The sequence below is a fragment of the Phaenicophaeus curvirostris genome, chromosome 10, assembly GCF_032191515.1.
Source record: "Phaenicophaeus curvirostris isolate KB17595 chromosome 10, BPBGC_Pcur_1.0, whole genome shotgun sequence".
In the NCBI taxonomy this organism is placed as follows: Eukaryota; Metazoa; Chordata; class Aves; order Cuculiformes; family Cuculidae; genus Phaenicophaeus; species Phaenicophaeus curvirostris.
In genome coordinates, this window is record NC_091401.1 from 1,592,759 (window position 1) to 1,613,872 (window position 21,114).

The following is a 21,114-nucleotide window of genomic DNA, read 5'->3' on the forward strand; positions in this document are numbered from 1 at the left end:
GCTTTGTAGGCTTCAGTTTGCAAGTAAGTCAAGCGCTGGCTGACAGTCCCCATCCTAACAGATTACCATTGTTCAGTTATTTAACTCCAGCATAAGCTTTGCATGAATAGAATTTCTTGTGTGTCTTATAGAATAACCTTTTATATCCTCAGTATCTGCAATAATTTTTTCCTTTGGAAAGTGATTCATGTCATCTTGCAGATCAAAAAGACATAAAGCATTATTCTGCCATTGCACAAGAGGCCTTATTCATTCGTAGTTTATATTGTGGAGGCAATCCTGGATCCTTAGGGTCAGAGTTGGTTTCATGGCAGCAGCCCTAATTACTGAATCTTTTTACAGAATATCTGAACTGGGGGCTGTTTTACTGCCATAACTGGAGTGAAATGGCAGGCTGAAAATAATGGAGGATGAATGTTTCTTAACACGTTCATTCTTTCTGTTGCTGCTATTCTTAAATGGCAGGTTTTAGTCACCAGCCCGAAATCACAACAAAAGCCCATTCAAGCTCAGCTTGAGACCGGGTTCCCAGATCTGATAACAGGAATACTCTTCTCCGAAGTTTTGTCTTGACTAGGATTACATGCGGGATCATGTTTGATGGATCCCTGTAAATTAAAGCTGCCAGCTGGGCTGTGTTGCCTTGGTCAAGCAGTGAAGCAAGGGGAACAATAGTTTCCACTCTGCGTCTGTTGTGCTGCCGGTACAGTTCTCTTTTGTTTTTGTCTTGCATAACTGGAGTCAAATACTCCAGTGCCTTGAATAACCTTAGCATGTTTTTGCAGATGGTGATAATAAGGCAAGTAGTAAGTAATCACCAAGAAGACATTGGTTAATTATAGAAACATGGAATTCTTAAGGTTGGAAAAGAACTCTAAGCTCATCCAGTTCAACCATCAGCCCAACACCACTGTGCCTACTGACCCATGTCACCAAGTGCCATGGGCACACGTTTTTTGAACACCTCCAGAGAAAGTGATTCCACCACTGCCCTGGGCAGCCTGTGCCAGTGTTTGAGCAGAAAATCTGGTTGGAAAGAGGATATCAGGCTTTTTATGTTGATTGTTTAGTTCCTTTGTTCCCTGACTCAGCAGTAAAAGGTGCCGACAACAGCGGCAGGAGGAAGCAATCTTGTGTTAGCTTCAAAGAGTTTGTGTTTGGTTTATGTTGCTTCTTGCATGTGATGGTACCAGAGAAATACTGACAAACTGGAATGAGATTAGAGAATGCAGCAAACGTGGCTGGAGGGCCTGCCTTCTGCTAAAGCAGGAAGGGCTTATTATAATGTGGCTGAGCAATGTTTTAATGCATAAGCACCTAAAGTTGTTTGGGGAGTACAACGTAGAGGCAGTGGGAAGACCATAGTTAATGGACGTAGCTGGAAGCACGAAGTTGGACTGAAAAAGAGTCAGTTTAGGTTGGGAATCTAGGAGTCGTTTTCATTGAAGAACTCCTTGTTCTTACGGATACAAGCTTTGTTATTTGAAGGTGACTTGAGGGGTAAGAGGAACTGACCTAGTCCCAGTGGCAGGGGTGCATATGTAGGGAGGAATTACCCTTGGAGTGATACAGGAGGAGTCTAATACAGTATATCTCTAAGTAAGAAGTAACTTAATCAAGATGTAGTTATTTCACAAATAAGGGATAAACCCAGACTATTCCTTGCCGGTAAAAAGACGGGTCTCATCTTGCTGTGTGTGATGCAAAGGGAGGAAGGGGCTTGGGAAAGAAGGTCCCGTGCTTTTCCAGAACCCATTTTCTTCATCCAGTCTGCTGTCCTGAAGACCTCTGCTTTCTTCAAATGGTACATGACTTCTGTGTCAGGAAATGCCAGAAAGCTTGTTTGTGGTTGATGGTGGCTCAGAGAAGGAAAAGCAGCAGACCTCTTACCCTGGATGTGTTAGAAGGCTCTCTTGGGGAGCCTGTGGATCGTTAGACTTTTGGGAGGCGTAGAAGCAGGTTTTCCTGTCTGAACAAAGGCCATTAACTCCTGTAAGATGAAGACATTGTGGAGCCAACAGTGCTTTTTTTTTTTTAACTGTGGCTCTGATTCAGCAGGGCATTTAGCACACCTGACAGAGAAGCACGAGAGCCAGTGGTGGAGGGTGTGGAGGCTTATTAACTGGGTTTATGCCTGATAGTATAAGCACCCCAGGGTTTGAAAACGGTTCTGTTTACGCCCTTTATCCCCTGGCACCTGACTCACTGCTGCAGCTGGGGCACACCTCATACCTCTGCTCATCCCTCTGGAAGGCCCTCCCGTGCCAGCGGGGCTTTGGGGCAGTGCCAGTGGGCGTAGAGGGGAGCAGTACGGGACAGGCACAGAAGCACACAGTGAGGCTGGCCCTGGTACAATGTGCAGCGTGGCCTGTGGGGTTTGATAGGCAGGCAGCAGCCTGTTACAGATGCCAGCAGGGTAGCTGGAGCAGTCCTGCATCTTGAGTGCCATCATTCCAATGCTTTATGCTATCCAAAGAACAAATTGGGAAGGTTTCTCTATGGTGTGCGATTCTACCTAATTGCAGTGAGCATACATGGTACATTACGAGTTCCATCCAATACTCTTAAATCAATGCTTCTCAATTTCAAATTAAGGCTTTAAAATATGTAAAATGTGATTGTTCAGCACTGCGCCCAGTCCTTAATTATAACAGCATCAGCCTCTAAGGTACTTGGCTTCTGTGTGATACACTTGTAGGGATCACGAGCTAGGGCAGGGGGGATGTAGCACACGCAGAGGGCAGCCCTCTCATCAGATGCAGGGCAGGCTTTTCTCACACTGCTACCTACTTACCTTTGAAAACTAAGCTGCAGTATGACTTAGCTGTGCTCTGGTGGTGTTTTATGAAACTGACTTCTGTTTGTATAGGAATAGAGGGTGCTCAGAATTTAATTGAGGTATTTGAATTTGATTTTTAAGGTGTTCAAGAAAGATGAAGTGGTGTCTAAAATTTAAGATCTTTGAATCTGGAATTTCCAGTCTTTGGTATGAAAAGTTAAGCAGCCTGTGTTTATTCTGGTACAATTCTGGCCACGATGGTGGGAAATGCAACGAGAAATGGTGATGCTAAGTCTGTGAAAACTAGGAATTGAGTGTTTGACACTTAACCTTTACACAGATGTTACTTTTGACCCTTGATGTCTACACGAACAGATTTATTAAATAAAATATACTGCTATTTGTGGGTTGTTAAGAGAATGGAAAACAGTTATTCCTCCTTAAAATATTTCACTGTGGTCTCAGAGACCTTGGTGAAAGGCTAGCGGAAGCCAACGTGGCCTTTACTAAAGGCCGTGCATTCTTAGAGGCATTCATCTGCTTTGCTCCAGGCTCTTTGCAGCTTTTTATAATCCAGAGAGCTTGGAAATGCTGAAAGTGCTTTTCTCTACTGCTTTGCCTTATCTTTAGAGTCTTGGAGAATGAAAGTCAGAAATTCACTGCACCATCAAATGTTTTGCTCCATTAGAGTTAAAGGTAATGTTTCGTTCAGTGTGGGAAGGGAAAAAGCAAGTCTGAAAGAAATTAATGAGTAGTTAAAATAGAGCCGTTAAAATGGCAATGCACAGACTGCCTGTGTGTAAACACCAGCGAGCTCCTCAGCCCTGTGCTTATATGGGAGATTGAGTGAAGGGAAAACATCAGCCTACTCGGATTCTGCAGAAGCCTGCGTGTTGGTGGTTATCTGGTGCTGTATGTTTGGTAGTAGGCAAGGCTGCGTATTATATGGAAATTCTAACAACTCTCGCTTTTTTTCTGTTGTAGGGACCTACGTTACTGGTGTGAGAGGGGAATCGCACAGGCATACTGCAGATTTCTTGTCTGTACGTGCTACTCCATTATCTGTCTGTTACTGACCCACCCAAAAAGAGAGAAGAAGGCCTGAGCGAAAGTTGTTATCTTGTCACTTCTGCCCAAGAACTGGCTGGATTGTATCACACTGGCTGGAGAAGCTTCCTGGACCGTTAGAAATGGAGCAGCTCATGATGCATCTCTGATCAGCAAAACTTTCTGCATGGAGCACAAGGATCAAATTGCCTCAAGTTCTACGATATGCAAGTTGCACTAATCGTCACCTTACTGCCAACGCCAATCCAGACTTCAGTGGGGCTTTCCAAGGGAAAAGAGCTTTATAGTTTCTCATGTAGTTTGAATGTTTTCAACTGACATTTGAATGATTTTATTAAGTCTGGTGTGGCTGTGAAAAGTGTGTGTAGGGTGACGTCGTTCCTGTTAAGTTGATGGTGAATTTTGAAGCCTCACTTCCAAGCGTGATCCGTGCTATGGCAGCAGCTTACAGGCTGATGGTGACTTCTGTGAACTGCTACAGCAGTGTGGTGGTAGACCAGCACTTCCAGCACACCGTGCACTACTGCACTGGGACTTGCCAAGTGTTTAAGCAAGGGGTTACGTGTGTGGTTGCCCACCACAGTGTCTGTGCACAGCTCAGTGTCCAACATAAAGTTCCTGTTCCTGAAAATGGACTTACCTTGCCTGGAAATGAGGACTGTCACCAAATCCTCCCAAATAATCCAAGAATCAAAAAGGGCTCTTCAGTGCAGGCCTCCAGCAGTTTAAAAGACATCACTGGTGAGGCGATAAACCTTGCCAGTGGTAAAACAAAGGAATTCTCCTTTGAAAAGCTCAAAAACTCTTCCAGTCATGTGGCCTACAGAAAGGGAAGGAAAGTTCGGTCAGAAACTTTCAGCAGACGATCTTTTGATTTTGATTTGATTTATGGACACTTCAACAATGATGAGAACTGCCCTCCGTGTGGCTTTTTACAGACTCCCTCCCCTGTGGAGAAATGGCAGGAAAGCACTGATGCCCCAGAAGCCACCGTGAATCCCATGGTTCCCTTCTCCCCTCATTTCTTCTCTGAAGAAAACTTCATTACCCAGATTTTGGAAAAACACAAGCTAGATGGTTCTTCTGGTGGAGATATTAAGGTGTGCTTAGACATCTTGCTCAAATGCTCAGAAGATCTGAAGAAGTGCACGGACATAATAAAACATTGCATCAAAAAGAAGTCTGCAGGTAGTGTTAGTGGGGGGAGCAGCACTGACCCCCTGGCGAATTCAGAGATGATATACAGGAATCTGATGACGAGGTTTTCTTCGTACCTGAAAAAGCTTCCCTTTGAGCTGAAGCCACCGGGACACAAGGAAGCCAGTGACTTGGCAGAACTTGTGAACTGTTTTCACAGCTTGCAGCAAACTCCCTTTCCCCCGGTATTTGGAGATGAGCAGCCCCCCAGGTATGAAGATATCATTCAGCTGCCACCGCCCAATGCAGTTCCACTGGGACTGCCAGGGGATCGGTGTGAGGCGACCAGCACCTCTCAGTCCATCCAAACAAGTACTGTGAACATTACCTCCAACTCCCTTCCCAGTGTCCTGCAGGAGAACAGCACAAGGGCTGCAAAAGATGCTTGTGCTCTACCTCAACTACCAGCCACAAGCCCTTCTGACGGCACGTCTTCCACAGAGGCTCTGTACATTAGGGAGGAGTCTGATGGGGAGAGAATGTTAGGGAAAATAAAGGTGGCAGAGCAGAAAGGGGGCTGGGAGAGTTCAGAGCGCAGCTACCAGCTGGCTGGTTCTTCAGACCTACCTGCCAATGCTAAAGCAGAATGTGCTGGAGCAGGAGATGCTGAGCTTTCCCGTGTTTCTGAGAAAATGTCTCCTTCAAAACCAGTTTTGGATTCTGTATCGCATGGTTGCTGTACTGATGTCTCCAAAGGAGAGCAGGTAGGCAGTACAGTGGACAAGGAAGAGATAGACAAACTGCTGCTGGACTTGGAGTGCTTCTCGCAGAAAATGGAGAGGACTTTAAGGGAACCCCCTCTAAAGGAGAGCGAACCTGCCAGTTTGCAGGGGTTTGGCCGGCAGGATAGGCAGGTACTACCTCCAACTCTTGAGCCTAAAAGTAAACCCATTGACCCTACCTTCTCTTTGTCAAAAATAATGGAAAGCAATGGTCATAAAATGGAGGATGATGACAAAGCCCTTTTGCTGCGTATCCTGGGAAGCATTGAGGACTTTGCCCAAGAACTGGTGGAATTCCAGACAGGCAAGGGAAGCTTGTCCAAGGAGAGGGAGGTGATGCAGATTCTTCAGGAAACTTTAGCAGCGCCATCACGGGCCCTCCTAGCAGGGCAAAAAAGCTACACTGAGACTGTCTCTAGAGACTCTGTTCCAGCTTCAATTCAGCAGGCCCCGGAGGTGATTAAGGTAAGAGATCCAAACCTTTGATGGCATAGGGAGTAAAACAAACATGGAGAAATTACATCTGCAAAGTGATTCTTTGGTCTTTGGATGCTGCAGTGGGGAGTCAGTGCCCAACATGGCAGAACTGTGGCATTTATTTAAATAAAAAAAAAAAAGAAACTGAAACCCCTAAACAAACAAAATATGCCCTGATGTGCAGTTTCACCATTGAGCTTGTTCCTTTCCTGCTGGTGCTCCCGTAGGCTGTTTGCTTGTGGCTAAATGGGTTCTGTATAGTAGCTGGTAGGAGCAGTTCTTCAGCCAGCTATTCCTGGGAGCAGGTATGGGGCTGCCCCTCACCAGTTCAATAAGAACTGAACGTTCCGCGTCTCCCTTTCCCATTTCTTCAAGCAGACTTCAACAGCCTTTGCTGTCCTCCTTATCACTAGGTTCTAAAGAGAGGGATCCTCCATGGCACAAAGGTCAGAATCTGGGAAGATCGAGTTGTCTTTTTCCTGTCCTCAGTGCACAGAGTCATTGTGGAGTCTGCACTGCTTGTATCTCTGAAATGAGGAGCTGGTTTCCCTACTTGGGTCTTGACAGGAGGCTGCTTTAGAGGGAAGCCAAGGCTGCCTTGTCCAGCCCTCGGTGTTTTTCATTTGTTAACAAGTACTAAATTTTCAAGGCAAATTGGTGCCAAACTTCCATGTGCACAGAAAGTATAGAGGGGGCTTCACTTTCCAAAACCTGTCTTCCTCGTGGGCGCTTAAAAACTGTCCAAGTTATGAATGAACTTTCACAGCTCCTTCCAGCTGGAGCATGACATGCATGTCTTCAAACCTGCCCACTTCCATGAAAATACAGCAGTTTAGTGCAGTTCTGGAAGGGGTGCAGGGGGTGTGGCTGGCCCTAAATGACAGTGCTGAGATCTTTTTTGACTAGGGTCTCCAAACGTTTCTAATGTTTCTCTGGGCATCTTTGCTACAGAAAATGGTGAGCATAACCTAGTCTATCTCCAGCAAGGGTAAGAGTCTTTTTCCTCAACGAGCTCTAGAATGAAGCAGCTCCAAAAGCTCTGAAGTGATCTTTTGTAATAGCTATTCTTGCCTTTACAAAGTAAATTCAAAGAAAAATAAGTTTGATAAAGTGTGATGCTGACTTTGTGACAATTTTTATATAACACTTGAAAACTGGATGTGTTTACCCTGTCAAACAGCTGATCAGGCTGGTCCCTTACCAGCTTCTGTTTCCCTTGTCACCCACCAAGCCTGGGTGTTAGTTTGCTCCCAGGCGCAAGGCTGGCTCTAGGTATAGCATCTAGGGAACGCATTCCTGTTCCTGGATAACTCTGGATTTGGTTGGAGCTCCGTATGGATTCTCATTCGGTGTTGCACGTGTGTGCCTAAATGAATAACATGTGAAATATTTGTTATATTTTACTAGGGCTCATAAAACTGTTAACAAATAGTTGCACGCACACACAGACCCCCCCAGTATCCAATACAGATGAAAACACAGCGTGGCTTTTGTTTAGGAAGATTGTGACAGTTTTAATATCCCTCAAATCCTAAACTATGAAAGAGGAAAGGGAGAGCCACTTCAGACCAGGCTGTTTGCTGGCTTGGTTGGCCCATCTGTCCTAAAATCTGTGCTAACTTATATCAGCAACAGACTTTTCCCTTTATCGTAAACCTATTATGATTCTCCACAGAGAACAATGGAATGACCTGCCTCTTCATTTTCAAACCCCAAATATTTAGAAACTAGGAAATGACTACTCAAGGAGTCCATATTTTGCAGAGCACATAACGAGTGTGTGGTGCTTCTTCCAGGCAGGCCAGGAAGCATTGCATACTATTAAACTGTCTGACATTTCCCATTCTGAGATCCAGTTTTCCATTGCTTATCTCTAAACCTCCAGCTATTTGTTTTCACATTTCCTGTGCTTTGTGCCTGTCTGAAGCTGATTTTTTTTATACGTTGGTTTTGAAATAAATAGTTCATTGAAAACAGTTCAGTTGTCTAAGCTAGCAAAACCCCAAAATATTTATATTTTTGTCTCTAGATAGGAGGGCAACAAGGAGTGAAGCCTGGCTGGGCTGGCAGGTGTGAGGGAACTGGGGGAAACCGGAACCAGTGAGCAGTGAAGAAGGTGGAGATAAAGCTGCTGGGATTCTGTGGCTGATGTGCAGAAGTGCTGAATGTCAGGGTTTGTTTGGAAAGGAAAGGGTGCTGCCTTTTGAGTTGAATGTCATCTGTCCTTGGAGAAGCCAGTGAGGGATAGTTTTGACCTTAACCTCAGTGTGCCCTTGGCCTACCTATCACCTGCATAGGATGGCTGACAGAGTACTTCAATCCACAAGTCAATACTTGCAGAATACTTGGTGCTCTGGTGATGAAAAGTAGGTAAGAAACTCACTTGTTCTCTTTTCAGAATCATGTTTGGGTAGTGCAGGGCTCTGCCTTGAGTTCCGCTCATGCGGTTTATTCAAAGAGCTGTTGGATAAAGTTTGTGAATAGTTTTGAGGGCAGACACCAGGACTAAGGTTAGACACAGAAAGGCCTTTTTTTCTTTTTGTTCATCCTTCCTCTGTTGGGTATCCCTTCTTAAAGGCATTAGCATAGAGAGCCAAGAAGAGCAGTCTTGCTTCCCATTTCTCTCTTCCCCCATGCCTCTATTTCCTACTGTGTGGTTGTGAAGCTTGCTTTATACTGACAAGGATGCTTGCAGGTGATACAATTTTAGTGAGCTTTGTTTTCTGCCAGGTGAGTGAGTGGAATTGTTCATGCTGCTGTCAGCGGGCAATACAGCCATTTCTGGGTAAGGACTGCAGATTTGGGAGCAGAGGGTTTACTGTTGTGGTGTTGCTAAATGGTTTCAGACCACCTTGTCTAAGCTTATTACATCTCAGAAGGGAGAGCCCTGAGCTGGGTAACCAAACGCTGCTCCCTGCTGCCACGCGTTTCCTCTGGGTTGACTCTAGGTAGCATCTGTCTGATCCTGCCTCGCCTGAATGACTGGTGGAGTGGCATTACTGGGCCTCTCAGAAGTGTTCCTGACTCGCTGTGCTCTAAAACATTGTCCTGACTGGCTAGGTGGCTGGGCACAAAGGCTTGTAGTGAATGGAGTTCAGTGCAGCTGGCGGCTGGTCACAAGTTTTTTGTTAAAAAGGCAGGTAGGTGAGGTGCTTGGGGATATGATTTAGTGTGGTTGGAGTTGATGATCTCAAAGGTCTTTATCAACCTAATAATTCTATGATTCTAAGTCATGTTACCCAGCGCTCAGTGCTGGGGCCAGTTCTGGTCAATATCTTTATCGATGACATAGACAAGGGAATCAAGTGCACCTTCAACCAGTTTGCAGGGGATACTAAGTTGGTGGGAGTGTTGATCTGCTGGAGGGTAGACAGGCTCTACGGGGGGAATCTGGACAAGCTGGAGCCAATTGCATGGTGTTCAACAAGGTCAAGTGCTGGGTCCTGCACTTGGGTCGCAACAACCCCAGGCAATGCTACATGCTTGGAGAGGAGTAGCCGGAAACTGCCTGGAGGAGAGGGACCTAGGGGTGTTGATTAATAGTTGGCTGAACATGAGCCAACAGTGTGCCCCAGGTGGCCAACAGCATCCTGGCCTGCAGCAGGAATATTGTGGCCTGCAGGATTAGGGGAGGGATCCTTCCCCTGTACTCAGCATTGGTGAGGCTGTACCTCGAATCCTGTGTTCAGTTTTGGGCCCCTCACTCCAAGAAGGACATTGAGATGCTAGAGTATGTCCAGAGAAGGGAATGGAGCTGGGGAAGGGTTTAGAGCACAAGCTTTATGAGGAGTGGCTGGGGGACCTGGGCCTTGTTTAGCCTGGAGAAGAGGGGGCTGAGGGGAGACCTCATCACTCTCTGCAGCTCCATGAAAGGGGGTTGTACCAAAGTGGGGGCTGGTCTTTTCTACCTGGTAGCCAGTGACAGGACAAAGGGAAATGTTCTTAAGATGCACCAGGGGAGATCGAGGTTGGATGTTAGGAGGAATTTCTTTACTGAAATGGTTGTCAAGCATTGGAACAGGCTGCCCAGGGAGGTGGTTGAGTCGCCATCCCTAGAGGTGTTTGAAAGACAAGTAGATGTCGTACCTGGGGACATCGTCTAGTGGCGGACTTAGCGAGGCTGGATCGATGGTTGGACTTGATGATCTTAAAGGTCTTTTCCAACTGAAACCATTCTGTGATTATTTCTAAATCGAAATAGTAAAAAAGGGCATATAAAAAAGACACTCAGTTCCTCCTACCTGATATTTATATTTGTAGTTCTACCCACCTCCTGTTTTGAGGATAGGGAATATCAAACTAGGGACCTGCTGTATTATGAAAAACCAGAACTGAGGCACAGCAAAGCCTTGTATCCATTACTTGTATTTTTCCAGGCTGTCAGTCCAAAAGCCCCCGACTTCTAGGATGTTGTGTGGGTGGTTAATCTGTGAGTGACGTGTGTATGGGGTTTGTAAGAAATAGCTAGTGATTGCTAGATCAGCATGGCTGGCTCTTGTCTGCATCTGTTACAGCTCCGCGTAGCTGGTGTGGGTGCAGCTGTAGGCAGAACAGGGCCTCTGAACTACACTTCCTCCACAGGCTGTAAGCAGAGTGAGAGTTCAGTGGAAGATGAAGTAACTGCACTTGCCACAGATAATTTCAAATAAATCACCTTTTGACGTTCTGCTATGTGAGATGTGCTGGGCTCCTAGTGTAGTGGAACCTTGTGGACTCTTCAGGCATTGCCTTAATGCTTAGGAAAAAAGAGTAAGAAGCCTCAATTTTATTCTGAAACTGTTGCATTTGGCACTCTGTATCCTTCACTTAGTGGCAATTCTAGTAAAGACATCCCTGCTTGCCTTTTTCTTTCTGGGGACTCCTTCTCTTGTTCCTATCCTCATCTCACCACTCTGTTAGGCTTCCCATTCATTTGCAGGGCACGTGGCAAAGTGGGCCGATCACTTTGGAATAACTCTGTGATTCTTCAGGCTTGCAGTCGTGAAAGCATATCTGTGCTTCAGAGCTTTTCCAGGTCCCCAGCTGCACAGTTCAGACATAGCCACAGTGCCCTAAAGGACCCCAGACTGTGCTATGTTCTTGTTCAGGTCTTCTTTCAGCCAAAACTGGGTTCCACTGCCCAGGTTGGGGCACCGTAGCCTGATGATTGAGAAGTGACAGGAGAGAAAATAAACTTGGAGGATTTTGATACAGATTTATGAAGACATTAAATAAATTCCTTTTGTGAATGCCAGCCAGGGGTCTCTGCTCTAGCGACCAGCCTGTCTAACTGTGCAGGAGCAGATCGGTGATGATGGGAGCGCTATTTGGACAGGCTGTTCCCATGTCTGTGCTGTGGTCACGTTAGGGGGTGCTATATTGGAATTGACTTTGGCCCTTCCACAGGAAACCAGGAAAAGGATGAGAGGCATGTATCCAATAAAATATTTCTGTTGGTAAGGCTTAGCAATACCTTTTCACTTCAAATGTGACATCTTGATAAAAGCCAGCCCTGCTTGCTAGAAATCAGATGTTGTTCTGTGTTACTACGCTTAGAAAGTAAACTGGCCAAGTCCAGTAGGGAGAGCAGGCCATGAGGCTTGTTGTTAGTTCATTCTTTGGAGTGAGAACTGGATTTAGGGCTTTGTTCAGCACCATTGTCATGACAGTAGAAGAAGAACACAGTTTTCAACAAACCTAGACAAAGTCTGAGTGAGAGTTTTAAGTCTGCTTGCTGAAGTCTTGCAGAGAAAGAGTAGGCTAGAGTCCACTGAGAGCTTCTTTGCCTTTGCCTTGGTGAGAGTTATGGGAAAAGGAAATAAAGAGTGATGCATTTTGGTGTCTTTGTGAGACAGTTTTCTTAAGAACCGCTTTTGAATGCGTGAGCTTATTATCCAAGGTCACCCTTATGTGCTTGCTTGGCATAAAAGGAAGCAGATGATTTGCTTTTTCCAAGCAAGAAGGAAAAATGGATGTTTTCTGAAAATTACAGCCTTTGGTCTGGAGTGGGAACTAACCCTGATCATCTTCATCACCGCAGAGGCAGGGACCTCAAGCCAGCAAGCAGCGTACGTGCACTGGCCTTGGCTGAGGGTGTGTGGTTTGACTCTGGCTGAGTCTGATTGAGGCAAGTTTGCACCTCGGGTTTCAGCACCGCAGCATATAAAGTCAGAACTATTGGGGAAGGTGGTATATTTAGCCACTTCTGCAGCACATCTAATTTTAGCACTCTTGGTAGTGGTGGTGGGTGCTTCCCTTCCCATATTGCCCCTGGCCTATTACAAGCCAAGGACAGATCATCTGTCATGTAGCCAGCAGGGAAATAGATTCTGTTGTAGATCATGTTTCTCAATTAAAGTATTACAAGAAGGCAGAAGATCCTGGTGGTACTGAAAGATACTTTGAATATCAGTTAAAAAAAGGGAGGTTTGGCTTCAGGAGTGAGATAAAACCTGTAGATGTTGCCGTTGTGAAGAGCGAGAAGACGTATTATGTTGAAGCCGTTTGACATTTTTTGCCTGTAAAAATCAAACCAAAGAAAGCAACGTGCGGGTCTTGACGTGGTCTGCAAAGTCCCTGTGCCCCTTCTGGAAAGGGCAGCATCTGCTCAGGAGCTGGCCAGGATGATGATCAAGGAGAGCTCTCTGCGGAGGGACCCAGACTTGGGAGGGGAGCTAGCTTTCCTTGCAAAGGGCTGTGACTTCGTTCTTCCATCTCGGTTCAAGAGGAGGCTGAAGTCATTCCAGCAGGCCCAGGTTTGAATGCTCTGCATTTCTTTTTCTTTTCCTGTTGCTTTGTATTTTTTATTGGATCAGAGAATCAAACTGTGTCCCCTCTAGGCGTGTCTATTTGCAGAAAGTTATTTGCAGCTAGATACCAGTGGGTTTAAAAATAAACCTTCCAGGCTTAGATTGCAGAGTTAAAATGTCTTTGTAAACAAGGGGAAAAAATTAACAGTAAGGGCAGTAATTGAATAAAAAGGAGTGGTAGTGTAAGACTGTTGAATCTTGACTGTGTTTTTGTAAGAAAGCCTCTTTTTAAGTATGTCATTGTTCTGAACATCTCTGGTTGCATGTGGAACAGCCCCAGCGTTCTGCTGTGCTCAGAGGGTCGTGCTCTCTACTGTACAAATTTGTGCACAGACCAGCCTACCTGACTTTGGTGTTTGTGATTTTACCATCACAGGGTGCTGCCTTCTACTGTTTCCTACTATTTGGACTGTGGCTGAAGGAGATCATAGAATCATTTAGGTTGCAAAAGACCATTCCAGTCATGGAAGTGTAGCCAGAGAAATGGAAATCGTGCCATGGCTGTATTTCTTGGTAAATCCCAGCTGCTGTACTTGCTTTCTGGGATATCTGGCAAAAGATTGGAGCAATTTATGCTCTGGCACCAAGGGGACACAGAGCCACCCCAGGATTGCAGGGGTCACAACATGCTCAAATCAGCCTCTCTTGAGCTTCATCTGTGTTTAAATAATCAGTGACCCAGTGAGGAAGTTAAAAAGTTGGAATTATGAGCGGTGCAGCTGTTTCCTAAGAAACAGCTATTAAACTTGCTCCAAGTATATTGGAGCACATTTTGTTTTGATGGTTTCTAGTGACAGGTTAACATACATATATGAGGTTAATCTCTGGAACATGTTTTTTCACTCCCTGGAGGAGAATTGCATGAAGTCATCATGTGCGGTAATAGCTTGGGCGGGGACCACAGGCAGTTTGGAAGAGAACTGTGCAGCACAGCTAAGCTCGCTCTGCATAGTTAGTCTGGTCACCAAAGGCCATCACAGAGGTAGGGCCGCAGGGAGGGATAAGATCTCCTGGTAGACCAACTAGAAAAATTGATAAGCCTTTGGTACTTGAGCCCTCTGCCTGCTCCAGAGTGGGAGCGTCGACCTTCACTGCAAAATGCCTCAAGAATAACTGCTCAGGGGCTGCAGATCCATGGCAAATGGACTAAAGCAGTGGGCAGCTGCAACTGAAAAAAAGATGTTCTCCTCTTCCAGTACTGCTCCCATTTGCTAGCTCTTTGCCATGGGTCACCCTTGTCTTGCACTGGGCCTGAGATGCCTTCCTGTGAGCTGCCTTAGCTCAAAAACATGGTAAAATATCATCCAGCAACAAAGCTGAGTCTCTTTCCTGCCGTTCTGGATGGGTTAAATCATTTCACAGAGGGGTCTGGCAAGCGCTGAAGCTGGCTCTTAGGACACAGCGACAATGTGTGTTTGGGAGCAGAGGTCAGAGATGGGAGTTCTCCCATGTGGCCACAGCGCAGTGTTAATTTTTGTGCCTTGTGGGGCTGTACCTTATGGCTTGGGTGTGTTAGTGTGAGGTGGCCCGAGAGGAGAGGTAACGGGGCTTACTATGTACAGAAACAGCACAGGCAGCTGGAAGGGTGAGGCAGCGGTGATGGGGAGCAGAGAGGTGGGTGACGAGCAGTTTGGGTGGATGTTGGACAGAAATGCAAGAGAGGTGTTTTGTAAAACCCATGTCTCTTAAAGAGCAGTAAATTTCAGCTCTGCTTATCTTTTGCTACAAGCTTGTGTTCAGCCTGGTGTATGCCATCTCTTCCACATCCTTTTCAGCAGGGCTGTTGCTCAGCCAGTGGGTTCCCAGTGTTCCCAACCTGCGTTGACGCTCAGGATTGCTGTACGCAGGTGGAGAACTTGGCATCTTTTCTTATGGCAACAGTTGAACAGTGTGTCACAGCCTCTCCACTTGCAGCTCTGCCTTTGGTTGTGCCGGTCTTGCCCTAGCTGAGTGTCATCTGCGGATCCAGAGAGATGAGAACTGCAATGGGGCTTCTGTGAGGAGGGGAGGGTTATGCGCACGCTTGTCTTTCTGTCTGCGTGAATTTGGATGCACACAGGGTGTTACCTCCGTGCAGTTTTCAGAGAGGCATTTGGGCTGAAGCGTATCAGTTGTGGGAAGGGTGTGCATAAGGTTTACAGCACACTGGTCAGTGGCGGCTTGCAGGCTCTGTGTTTTCACTGTTTCATCAACTGGATGAGACCATAAGGAACTTGCTTTTGCCTTATAGTCAGCCCTGTGTCCCTTTCCACCTGAATCCTTTGGGGATTCTGTGTTGCTTAGAGTTTGTTTTCATTTTGGACTTTGTTTCTGCTGGTGAGTTGACAATTTATAGTACAAAAGATTCCATCCAGTAAGGTGTTTTCTTATAGCTGCTCCTCCTCACGTTGCTGAGCCACACATAGATGAATCTTAGCTGTTCTTACTGTCCTTGAATAGGAAAGAGACAGTAAAAGGATACAATTGTGGGAAAGGTCTTCAGGGAAGGAAAGGAAGAGAAAGTCTTGGGTGATAGATACGGATCAGGTCTGGAGAACCAGCGATCTTTGAAGATGGCTAGTGTCCAGTTACCATCAAACTTTAGTAAGACAGGAACTGTAAAAATTGGAAAGAGACATGAAGTCAGCACTGTGGACTGTGAGAAGCCAGGCTGAGTCACTGTTGCAGAAACCCATTTGGAAAAAAACAAGTAACTGGTAAGTTTATTATCTAGGTTTCTGTTGGAGTTGGGGCCAGGAAGAAGGAGCAGAAAGCCTTTGTGGGCTTGACATGATACTGCTTCCTTCTGTGGAGTTTTCTGCTGGGTCTGGCAAGTCCCTGGGAGACTGGGATGGCAGAGGTTTAGTCTCTGTGCTTTGTTTGTGAACTACAATGGGGCTGTAGTTCTGTCTGGACTATTTATAATGCAGATGTCACTATTTTGGTCTGTCCATAAATAAATTGTGTGACTGGCAAAAGATGACAGTGGACAGACAGATTTGAGTTGAGGTAAATTACACTACACTATAGACCAGTGTTTAAAAATGGACTTCAATCTCACTTTCCTTTTCAGAGGGAAAAAAAGTCTGTTAGCTATTGGTAACAAAGCTAAAGGATTTATTATTCTGTTTATAGCTTCCTTTCTGACAAGGCATGACCTGCTGGGGAAATGTGTTCCACTGGGCAGACAGCATTTAAGATTAACTTTTTACAATAAGAAACTGTTTCTTCCAAGGAATCACCACAGAATTTCCCCTCATATCACTTTCTTTATTGTTTCACAAGTAGTTGTAGTAAACTCCTCGCTGTCTCCGTAGCAGCTGACATCTGGTTGTAACCTGCAAGATTGCTCTTGGGATCAGGATCCTCAGGAGCGAGTTGCTGCTTGCTGTTTTCTCTGTGTTGTTGCAGGCAACTCATTGCTTATGTGTGAAGGAAGAAGGCAGATTTGAAAATATTTTATTTCTACTCAGAATCTTCTGAAAAACAGTCATCCATGAGCAATGCTTCCACCTTGTTTGCCTTGGACTGAGCAGGAGTTAGTGATTCAGTCTTGCAGGGAAGGTCAGCTGCAAATCTGTGTCTGAGCTGGCTCCCTGCTTTGAAGCTGAGCAGCATTCCCTGTATTTCTGCTGTAGGTGCCTAACCTTCTGGCTGGTGGCATTGTTGTGGATCAGGAAATTAGTGTAGATGCTGGGGTCTTGACTTGTGGCTTGTGGGAGCTAGTACTGAGTTTTGCTGACTTTGGCAGCACCCGGAGGAAAATGATTTGCTCTGCTTTGCAGGAGGTGGAGGAGGCTGGGACAAAGTTGGATGAGTTGTGTTTAAGGATGATCAGCTTGAATCTTGTGCCACGTCGGGGTGTATGTGGTGCAGAACAGGAGGGAAATGGCACAGTGCTGTTGTGATGGTCTGCCTTGAGGATGCTTCCTTGCTTCCCATGAAAAAAACAATCCAATTCTATGCCTCTCTTGTTACTGTAAGGTAAGGTGATGGATTGTTAAAGTGACAAAACAGTGTCCTTTGAGGGAACAGGTGGCTGGTTTGCTTCCTTTTGGTTGTTAAATTTGAGTAATTTCTTTTGGTTCCTCCCAGTCCTGACAGCAAGGAGCACATTTATGCACTGAAGAGGTGAATGAACACTGGACCTGGCTCTGGGAAGTGGGTCTTGGACACAAACCGATGCCAAGTCCTATTATAGAAGTCAAGTGGCTGCAGTTGGCACCTCCCTGTCTGTTCCAGCATCACATTGTGAATATGGTGCTGTGGGAGAGCAACAGGGATTTCCCCACTGCTGGAATCCAGAAAGTGAAAGCTGTTGAGTAGGTTTGGGTCCTGCCTGGAGGAGCCACTGGCTGGACAGGGCAGGCGGCAGGGTGGCAGCCTGTAAAAGCAGAGGTGGTGTGATTGCTCCTCCAAATCAAACCACCAGTTGGACCTACACATCACGGTCTGACGCACGAACCCACTACTTCCCAATCAGAGGGAGGCTTCTTGGGAAGCATCTTCTCTGCGTGCCTCTCCCTCGCTTGAGCAGATGGCCATGGGATGAGGGTGATGTGCAGCAGTGGCCACTCCAGGGGCATGTGCCCTCTCCCCAGACGCATTCAGCCTGTCTGGGTTTTGTTTGTCTTACTCTACTGAGTAAGGAGCGAAATGAAGCCACGAGAAAGGTTGTCGCTATTAACCCAGTGAGCTGCTGCTCCCAAAGTGAATGACCAGCTTAATCCCGGTCACCATTTCAGGTCCCCTCCCTACTTTTTCATATGGTGGGACAGAGCAACCAGGGCTGATGCTTACCCTGTCCCACAGCCCTCTTCAGCCCTGGACCTGGCCCACTTGGAGCTGCTGTTGATAGGCTCAGAAATCTTGAAGGCTGAAAGTGATCTTCAGGTATTTGTGTTGCAAAACACAGGAGAGAAGGATTTAAAAGAGCCCAGTCTCCAGCTTAATGTATTCTGTGTACAGTCACAGTACTTGGTCTGGCATGTGTGTGTGAGTGCATGTATTCCTGCTCCTGCAAAGGGATGGCATTTGGGAAGAGGTTCTTCCCATTTAAAGGAAAAGCAGTGAAGCAGAGGAGTGAAGAGAAGGAAAATTCTCCTGTCTCTCCTTTACCAGGTCTCTGAAGAATGGGGTATAAAGTATCCTAAACTATAGAAAAAACAGGGCTTAAGGAGACTTTGACAATTCTCACGTCTTTGCCTTCCTGAGTGCAAACCCATGGCAGGCTGAGGGATTCAGTATGTGTTAAAGAAAAAGCTTGAAGCTTCTAGAAAAGAACAAGGCAAAGAGTTTAGTCAGTTCATCATAGACATTCTTCTGTATATCATGAACTCAGACTTGGCCACTTTCTTCTAACCCCGTTCTGTTTTGAAATAGTTAGAATAAACAAACTGAAAGTTGCAGCTGTATTTACTTGACTGTTGCCTTATTAGCCTCTTATCACATATGTTGTTAGATTAATAATAGCTCTTGCATTCAAACCATCGTGCAAGAGATGAGCCTGTTGCCTTTTCCCAGGAAAGCATGTGTTCATGGCGAGGCAGGGAATTTTGTCATCCCTCGGCATTCCAGCTCTGAATGCTGCTGCTTACACTGAACTACTTTTAAAAGTTTTAAAAATATTCCCACCAATGTCTGAAAAATTGCTTATTTACGATCTCATTAGGTGCTTAAATACAAATGCGCCTTGATGAAATGTGTTGATGTACAGCTACAGAAACTACGTGAGATCAGATATGATGTGCCCTCGGTCTGCAGTGTTAGGTATTGCGGAAGGTTTTAGTTGGCTACTTATGACGTGCACTTTCATCCCTGTGCTATAATTTAATTGTTACTGGTTTTTAGTTTTTTTTCCTTATCACTGGGAGCACAAACTGCTTTCTCCTTCTCGGTATGCCATGCTGTTAAAAAGTATTTGCTATGTGTTATGTTTTCAGGTTCAAAGTAAACCAGAGAAGAAACCTGGAAGTCCATCCCCAGTCCCTCCGAGCTCCACAGTCAGCCCTTGCGCTCCCTCGCCTGTGAATAAAGCTGCCAGCAGCACCCCCTTGTCGATAAACATTCCACGTTTCTACTTCCCTAAAGGACTTCCGAATGTCTGCACTAATCATGAAGAGATCATTGCCAGGATTGAAGAAGGTTTTACAGAGTTTGAAGATCAGAAAGCCAGTGTCTGTGATATGGGGAAGATTGCTAAGGTATCTATTCTCTAGGTTTTTTAGGGGGAGAAAGACTGAAACTAAAACTGAAATTATCTCACAGCTATTCTCATTTTTAGTGAAAAAAGATCCAATAGCCTTTTTCTCTGGATGTTTTTGTTTAGATTAAGAGGACGGCAAACAAAGCTGAGCACAGTTTTCCCTTATTCGTATCTGATGTGATTTGCAATATGGTTCTTTCAGCTTCTTCACCAAATACTAACTGCATTTTTGTTTTTCTGTTCCTCCATAGTTGCGCTCAAAAGATGGCAGGAACTTAGTCTTTCTCTGTGGCTTCTGGTAGTGCCAACTTCTTTGTGGTCAGCTGTCCTACTAACCTGGCCCTGATCTGTGTATCCTGCTGCAGGCTTGTTTGAGGAGGCAGTTTCCAACCTATATCTCCTTGGTCAGAGATGAGGGAAATGCTTGGTCCACCCTCAGCCACTAAGACGCGCGTGTTTGATATCTGTAATGCAGAGGTCAGCACACTTGGAGGTGTTACAGTCTGCTAATGAGTTCCTGGCTTCAGGGAACAGCGCACAGCGCTCGTGTGGGAGCAGAGGCAGATGGGTGCTTCTATTTTCCTCTCTTTCAGCCATAGTTTTTAGTAACGCTGATCTAGAACTAGCAGTTGTCAGACACATCTCATATGTGCAGTTTGCCTTGAATGCAGCTTTGGCACTGTAGATCAAGCAGTGATGTTCTGTCCAAGAGGAGCACTCGCTTTCCAAGAAGGAAGATTTTTCTGAAAGGAGGGACTGGGTTGATTTTTTAGGTTTTCTTTAACAGGAATTGAGCAGCATTATTTGTGAACCATTTCTGAAAACATAAACAGGAAAACTCTTTGTTTGACAAAAAAAAGATTTGAAAATGATTTTATGACAAGAGAGGCAAGTGTGTGTGGCCTGTCATGGTCAAATTCGGAGAAGCAGGAGGGTGGTGTAGAAGAGACCTCTGCCTCTCTCCCTGGTCTCTGCATCCATCTCTATGTGGATCTCCTTCGTGCCCTGTAGCTGTTATAAGGGCTGCTTCTGTTCCATGGGATCATTGATAGTGATACCAGTTCCAGGACTCGGGAATAAATGCGAACAGCTACACAAAGAGAATGTCAGAAAGTAAATGTCAGTCTTTGCTCAGAGCAGCCAAATGCCTGCAGAAGTACAGTCACCTGAGGCAAGGATGGCTAAATCCAAAAGCAGTTCTCATGCTGACTGGGATTCCCAAAGAAACACACCCAAACAAAAAGTTGAGAGTAGACTTAGAGGATAGTCTTGCTTAATAGGAGAGGTGAAAGGGACTTTGAGGGGAAGGTGAAAGTGATGCCTCAACTGCTTCAAGATATTTCTCCTTTCACGCGGTGGGATATCCTCCTTATGTGCCCCTGGCCCGAATCAGCCGCGCTCCCTCGAAAGCCTGTGTTCTGCACGTGTTCTGATGCCTTGGCTGGAGCCATAAAGGTGGCTCCAAGGCTCTTTGCAGTAAAGAGGAGCTTGCTTGAAGATGTCAGCGGCTGCATGTTTGAAGCCATTTTCAAGACTGGTTTTCTGAGATGTTAGAGAGTACGAGATGCTCTGAGCTTTCATCACTGACTGTTCTGAAGGCCGTCAGCCTCTGCGGGGGCTCGTTACACAGTTGTGTTCAGGGAGTCCTTCTGCTGGAATTGGCCTCTTGCCATTGGTGCTTTCGTCTGTTGTTATCCTGCTGTGATCCAGCAGTGCTGGGAAACTGGGCTGTTCTGGCTGGGAGGCCCTGCACTGAACACTACAGGGTGGGAATCATTTCACCCTCAGGCATTTAATCACTCATGCCTGCAATTAGAATTCAAGTTCCCTTGCTGTCAAGGAGAAGTTGGCCTCTATAGAGAGCAGGTCACCTTTTTTTTTAAGGCAGGTCAGTGAGGC

General features: G+C 45.8%; 1 protein-coding gene across 2 annotated transcripts in view; it reads left to right on the top strand.

Moving 5' to 3' along the window:
• The first annotated feature begins 3,763 nt into the window (after positions 1 to 3,763).
• PPP2R3A (protein phosphatase 2 regulatory subunit B''alpha) overlaps positions 3,764 to 21,114 on the top strand; it is a 45,119-nt gene continuing 27,768 nt past the window's right edge. The window contains exons 1-2 of one of the 2 annotated variants that reach the window (XM_069865115.1): positions 3,764 to 6,231; positions 18,953 to 19,213. In XM_069865115.1, coding sequence (XP_069721216.1) covers positions 4,240 to 6,231; positions 18,953 to 19,213 — 2,253 coding nt within the window. In that variant the 5' untranslated portion in view covers positions 3,764 to 4,239. Of the gene's footprint in view, positions 6,232 to 12,604; positions 12,978 to 18,952; positions 19,214 to 21,114 lie in introns of those variants that run through there. The other variant, XM_069865116.1, reaches the window with a different exon arrangement.